Source organism: Gracilinanus agilis, chromosome 1 (genome assembly GCF_016433145.1).
Source record: "Gracilinanus agilis isolate LMUSP501 chromosome 1, AgileGrace, whole genome shotgun sequence".
Taxonomy (NCBI): Eukaryota; Metazoa; Chordata; class Mammalia; order Didelphimorphia; family Didelphidae; genus Gracilinanus; species Gracilinanus agilis.
This window is the reverse complement of record NC_058130.1, coordinates 422,856,446-422,863,446: the sequence shown is the minus strand read 5'-3', so window position 1 is coordinate 422,863,446 and position 7,001 is coordinate 422,856,446. Positions and strand designations below refer to the sequence as shown.

General features: G+C 40.3%; 1 protein-coding gene across 1 annotated transcript in view; it reads right to left on the bottom strand.

The window, feature by feature from the left end:
* The window catches only part of PLEKHG4B (pleckstrin homology and RhoGEF domain containing G4B), a 199,120-nt gene extending 197,448 nt beyond the window's left edge, over positions 1-1,672 (bottom strand). The window contains exon 1 of the mRNA XM_044665077.1: positions 1,616-1,672. Within this exon, the coding sequence (XP_044521012.1) occupies positions 1,616-1,672 (57 nt within the window). The remainder of the gene's footprint in view (positions 1-1,615) is intronic.
* Positions 1,673-7,001: the final 5,329 nt, after the last annotated feature.

The following is a 7,001-nucleotide window of genomic DNA, read 5'->3' as shown; positions in this document are numbered from 1 at the left end:
GAGAGAGAGAGAGAGAGAGAGAGAGAGAGAGAGAGAGAGAGAGAGAGAGAGAGAGAGAGAGAGAGAGAGAGAGAGAGACAAGTCACTAGTGGAAGGAGAAGGGGATAGTCCCTGAGGTTCACTGTCAATCTATTATCCTACGAACTTTTCAAAGAGGGTGCCAAATGATGTAGAGGGAGGCTTATCAAGCTAACTAAATGTCATCCAATCCATGAGAGCCTTGATTGAGGTTAAAGTCACCGTTCTTTACTATTTTCCTCTCCATAAGGATGTTCAGGTCCCAACCATCCGGAATTTGCTTGTATAAAGCAAATGCCTTTTTTATAAGTGTAAGACTTTCCATACAAGTTTTAAATATATCGCTGTTTTCTTAGTGGCCGAAAGAAGTTAGTATCTCTGGTGGTTCCCTTTAAACAAACTGCAATTTAGTAAATTGGGTAGAATTAAACGGGCTGCCAACGGAGGGAATAAAAATCCTATTGTAGACGGAAATCTGTTTCTACCAAATGCCTTAAAACATTTTGAGTGCATGTCACTGTGAAGAAAATGTTTTCCTAGAGAGCCAAAGTAGTGTCTTGGAGAGAGCCCTAGATTAGGACTGAGGAACTCCACTGGGTTCTAGTCCCAGTCCCTTCCTTTTCTGGGGATCGGAATTTCCTCAGGTGTAAAATGATGGGGTTGGACTAAGTGATCTCCAAGGTCTTTAACAGCCCTGGGAGTTTATAATCCAAAACCTCGGTTCCCTCTGTATGCCCTAACGTCTCATTTAAAGTAAGGGATACTTACGTCCTCTGAGCAGGGTCATCAATTAGTATAAACAACTTTTTTTCACACTCTCTTCATTTAATGCAAATGTTTCAAAATCCAAAAATCCTGCACAAAGTTTCACCCATGCTTCTTTTAATTTTTTAATTATACACTTTAATTCGTAATTAGGCACCTGAAGCGACCGACTAAATGTGTGTTAACCTGCTTTTGAGCAACAGAAGTGTAATTAACTACCGGAAAAGCAGTCTTTAATTTAGCTTTCACAGGAAAAGGCAAAGACCAGTCCAACACTTTTTTCTTTTTCTTTTTTTGCAATTCACGCGAAGAAACATAAACCAGCTTCTGACACTTTTATCCAAAGTTGGAAAGATCGCCTCTTTTTACCAAGCAATGCTCATTATTTAAGCCAAAAGACATTCCTACATCAAAGCCAACCCCGGTATTTTCAAGGCGACAAATTCCTTTTCTTCTCCAGCCCGATGCAGTGTAGAGAGTTCATTTTACATGCTTTGGGCTAAAGACTCACTAGGGCTCACCACCATCCCTGGCTTAGGAAGCCTGAAATACAGCACAGGCAAAATGTTCCTAAAAGCCCCTTTTGTCCCCAGTACCCCACTCAGATCCTGGGGGTCTGAATCTCCCTTGAAAGGCATAGCTTTGAGTTCCTTTCCTTTTAAATATTTATGAGCTGCCGCACTTGAATTTGCTAAACTGGTTTGATGTCAAGAATCAAATCAAAAAAGTTAGCCAAAAGTCCATGCTTCCTCCTCCCACGAACTCGAGTTGCCTCTACTTTTGCCTCGAAAACTTCCCCAGCAAAGTGGCACTTTGTGTAATCCCAACATACCTTTATGCTCAAATAGTTATCCCCTCGGGTCTTGGGAGCAGGGGCTCTGGGATTCATGTTGGCACTGCCTTTGTTCCAATTTCAATGTAAAAAATGTTTCCATAAAATCCACTTTGTCAAGACAGCCCACACTGTGCAGAAGTCCCCGGTCCCCTGAAAAATTTCACTTGACACTTCCCTGCTGCCCTCATCGCTTTCCACTGCAGCCTGCTGTCTGTCCCGTGCTACATTTCTTAAGGGAGAATCCCAGGCTGCACTCGGCCAGCCAGTTGCCCACTTGTTAGACCGTGAGAAAACGAGAGCTCCCACCTCCAGAGCTTCTTGAGCTAAAGGCTCTCAGCTGCTTAATTATGCAGGCTGATGTAACTTCCTCTATCAGCACAGAACTGAGAGCTTCCCGCTCACCCACCAAACAAAGCTATTCTCACTGCCCCTCAGGGAGCCCGAGATTCTTCATCTCTCATTTTACACCAGGGGGGGAATTAAAATACGGCAATGTTCGTTCCAAGATGAAATTACAATCTCCTTTCCATATCAAAGGACAATTGCTCCAAGAGTTGGCTTAACATGTTAGTAGATCTGCAAAAGCCCAGATATGCTGATTATAGGGATCCAGCAGACAATAAGGAATGATGCCTTTGGTAACATGAGAACAGCTACCGTTGAGTATGGATTCCTTAGCCCGAGGAGCCCAAGCACCTGTAGTTTAAGGAAATTTGAAATTTACTATGAAGATAGAACAGAAAGGGGTCACCAGAATTTTCCCTCCTAGTTAGATTTGAAAGACTGCTCCTATATAAAAAAAAAAGAAGAAAAAGAAAAAGAACTTAGGAATTTCAGACAAAAGAGGCTGGGAAGCCAACTATTTAAACCAACCTATGCTTGGATAAGAAACTTGTTCATCTTTAACTGTAAAATAAGGGGGTTGAATCAGATACCCTCTCAAGTCCCTGGCAGCTCTAAAACTAGAACCGCCCCCCATGGTCCTATGATCCTGCCTACAACATACCTCCAAAGTACTCATTGGACTTTTTCTGAATGACCTCTAGTGAGAGACAACCCACTGTCTCCCAAGACAACTTGAGTCTTCCAAAAATCTTGCTAAATAATGGAAATTCATTTCCACCAAAGCTTAAGAGCTTCCTAGGTTAGATGCATTGGGCTCAGAAGAGGTGAGTGGCTTTGGGCACACAAGGGGTAGGATTCCAAGTAAAGAGTTTGGTATTTATTTGGTAGGCAATGAGAGCTACTGAAGATGTGTGTGATCAGAGCAACACATTAATAAGCATTACCCTAGAAAACAGGCAAATGATTTAGAATGAAGAAATTGCAGGCAGAATAATCAATTTGGAAACTGTTATGCTTCTCTCAGGTGATAGTTGATTTAAGTGCCTGAACTGAGGTGATTACTGTGTAGATGGAGAGAAGGGAATGGATGAAAGAGTTAATATAGCCAGAAGAATTTTTTAAAATGAGAGTTCTTATTAAAATCCTTAATCCTCTTAATCTGCATGAATTTTTGCTTCTTATTCCATAAAACTCCAGGTAGCTCAGCAATAGTTTTAATAACTAAAGATTTGCACTTGGGCTAATAGTTCTGAGTCAAAATGATTCCATTCTCCTCTCTCCCTGAGATACCTGAAATTTCCTCTCTGTACATAAACAGAAAATTTGAACTGTCTTTCTTCTTCACTGAGAAATGGAGAAATGAGAAAACAGAATGGGGCTTGCCTAGGTTTAGGCAATACAATTATCATAGAATCTTTTCATTTGAAAAAACACAAAACTTTTATACATATAAGTGCTGTTGTGTTTCATTCTCACAGTACACACAAGAGCTTAGAGTAGTTCAATGGTTTGCCCCAGGTCATAATTCATGGAAGAACTAGGTCCAGGATCCAGGTGTCTGTCTTCCAGATCAGAGCTGTCTCTAGTTGGCCACCCATCTCACTGAATCAAAGAAAGTTTTTGGCTCGGTCTTCTCTATAACCTGCATGCTTATGGGTAACATCAACTTCACACACACATTTTGAAGCCTTGGTAATTTAAAAGAAGAATGTATATCAGAAGACAACTCCTTCCTCCTTCCTTTACAGAATAGGGGAGCATAGATGTGGGATTTTGTTTCTCTGTTTATTTTTTCAAACCTTCCCCTACCCTCTTCTTCATTTTTTGTTGAGCCATTTTTTCAGCCATGTGCAACTCTTCATGACCCCATTTGGGGTTTTCTTTTCAAAGATGCCAAAATGGCTTGCCATCTCCTTCCCCAATTCATTTTACAGATGAGGAAACAGAGACAAATTGGATTAAATGACTTGCCCACAGTCACACAGCTAGTAAATGACTGAGGTCTGATTTGAACTCAGAAAGATGAGTCTTCCTACCTCCAGGACTTATATTCTATTCACTGTGCCATCTAGTTGCCCCTTCTTCTTACTTTATTATAAAGGATGAAATAAAGAGATACATATAAAAGAAAAGATACATGATGTAAAAATAAAATATATCAATAAAAATTTGTTTTTAAAAAAGACCACTGTGGTAGATCATAAATTGTGATCAGTAAAATCACGTGTATATATGGATGGGACAAGAATGATTTTTCTCTGCCTACCACTGAAATCCCGTGTCCACATGAGAACCTTGCTTAAATATCCTCTCTATATATCCCTGGCTTATCTTCCTAACACCTTCTTTTGCTCCTAGAAGTTCCCAGTTCCCAACATGGGACCCTGTTGCCCTCCCTCACCCCATATCTCTCTCACAGGGTGATGGCAGCTGCCCTCAACGTTATGGAGGTGAAGATGAAAATATAAAGTATATAGCCCACAGGTGCAGATTTGGGTTGGAAGCTCATGAATGCAGATGAGATGTGGATAATGGAAAGTAAACACACATGGTTCTGGTTGTTAGCATATGTTTGTTTGGCTAACCTCATAACAGTAATTGGAGTCTGAATAATCACCTTCAGTTCAAGTCCCATTTCCTCCATAAAACATTCTCTAGGACCACCTTACCCACAGTTCTCCTCCTCTTCTGAACTCTGGTGACACTTAACTTTATATATCACTCCTCTGTCATTAAAAATAGATGACCTTGTATTATTGGTAAATAGCTTTTCTCATATATTTGTTTTGTCACCCAAATAAACTTTCCATTCCTCTTCAACAGAGTCCCTGTCTCATTTTTCTGAGCCCTCCTGCCACCTCGAGGACTCTCTCTTATTGTTTTTTTGATGCCTGATGCCTTGAGTATAATTGTTACTTAATAATATTTATTGAATTCAGTTAGACAGAATTATTAACAGTGTTCTGCACATACCATAATGGATTACTCTATGGACATCTATTAATTTGTTATTATATGACTCCAGAGAATAAAAAGGGTAAAATGTGGAGTTAGCTGAGGCTGAGCTTTGTCTGCCCTGTCCAGGCTTGGGGGACTATGGCTTAGGACAAGGTTGTTTTGTCCACATTCCCTGGAGATTGGGTTTCCATCATCTGCTCTCAGGGGTGGGTGGTCCTGGAGGAAGAGAGTTCTTGTGTGGTCTACTGGCATGTCACTAGTCTGTGATGAGCCTTGGCTCACAGACACAGTCTTTTGTTGACACAGAATGATCATAGATCCCACCTCTAATGTCAATAGCAGTGACACCCTTAAAAGAAAGTGTTAAAAACCATATGATTATAGACAAAGCATGAATTTACCATTACCGTGGGGGGGACAGGTGCTATGGGAATGACATAAAACTGCTACAGTTCTCCCAATTCTACTCCTCCCTAAACAAAGATTTTTTTTTTCTTTTTTTTAACTTTTACCTTTTGTCTTAGTAGTAATTCTTTTTTTAAACCCTTACCTTCCATCTTTATATTGGTTTCCAAGGCAGGAGAGCAGTAAGGGGTTGGGGTGTTGTAACTTGCCTAGGGTCACATAGCTAGGAAGTATCTGAGGCCATATTTGAACCTAGGACCTCCTGTCTGAGCCACCCAGCTGCCCCCTTGTCTTAGTATTAATTCTGAGACAAAAAAGTAGCAAGGGGTAGACAATTGTGACTAAGTGACTTGCTCAGGGTCACATAGCTAGGCAATGTGTGACCAGATCTGAATCCAAGTCCACCCAGCTGTCCCAGTTTGTTTTTTTTTTAATTAATTTTAATTTATTTATTTGTTTGGGGCAGTTAGGTGGTTCAGTGGATTTGCAGCCATGCCTAGAAATGGGAGCTCCTGGGTTCAAATCTGGTTTCACAGATGGTTGTATGACCCTGGGCAAGTTACTTAACCACCATTGCCTAGCCCTTACTGCTTTTTTGCCTTAGAACCTATACACAGTACTAATTCTGAAACAGAAGGTAAAGGTTTAAAAAATTAATTAATTTGTTTGTTTGTTACATTAAAATTCCCAGGTATCTCTCTTCCTCCCTTCTCTTCCCACCCTTGAGAAGCTTTCACTTGACATACACATGCAAAAATATGTATACAAAAACTGTCTTTTGATTTTTTTATTTAATGGTTCTTTCTCTGGAGGCAGACATTCACAAGCTATGCTTCAAACATTAATTATTTTTGCATTTTGAGGGAACAAAGTCTTTTCTTGGGAACTCTGCACGACCACCTACTGCGTTAGAATGTCACCAGGTGTTCCTATGTAGAGACAAGGATAAGGACTGGACATGTAATTTCATTGGTACATGATGTTCCTGATGAAGAATTTTGTCTACCCGTGTAGACCAGCCCCTTCTCTGCAACTTAGAATCTTAGAGAATTGCCTGGAGCATGAGGAAGTTAAGCAGATTGCCAAGGGTCATTCAGAAAGTATTGATCTCTCTCTAGCAGGACTTCAACTCAGATCTTCCTACTCAAAATCAAATGCTCTGGCATTTGAGTTCCAGGATCGTACACCAAGTATGTATCGAGGCACTGGACCTCTTACATTGTCCTTGATTCTCTGTACATCTGTTAATTTCCTTAAAATATGTGATCAACTCAAAAGTTCCAGCCATGTACTTTTATGATGTTCCTTAAATCCCCAGAGATGAATGGATTCTAAAGAATTCAAGATGGATCCAAAAAAGAGAGCAGAATAAGTGTTTTCCTTGCTTGTTTGATATAAGTATGAACAATTGTCCTTTGGATCTTTTTTTTTTTCAGAGATGTACTACATACAGTGTTTGTTAGGGGTTATCTTGCAAACCATGTTTGGGGGTTTAGGAGGAAACAGATGTTTACAGCTTAGAATAGACCCTTGACAGTAAGGTGTCATTCTCACAATACTGACCGGTCAGTAACTCCAGCCCTACTCCAAGATTAGAAAGATAGTTTCTTTGTTGACCTCTGGGGTATGCTGGCTCTGTGTTTCCACTCTAAGATTAAATTAGTCCCTTAGGGAA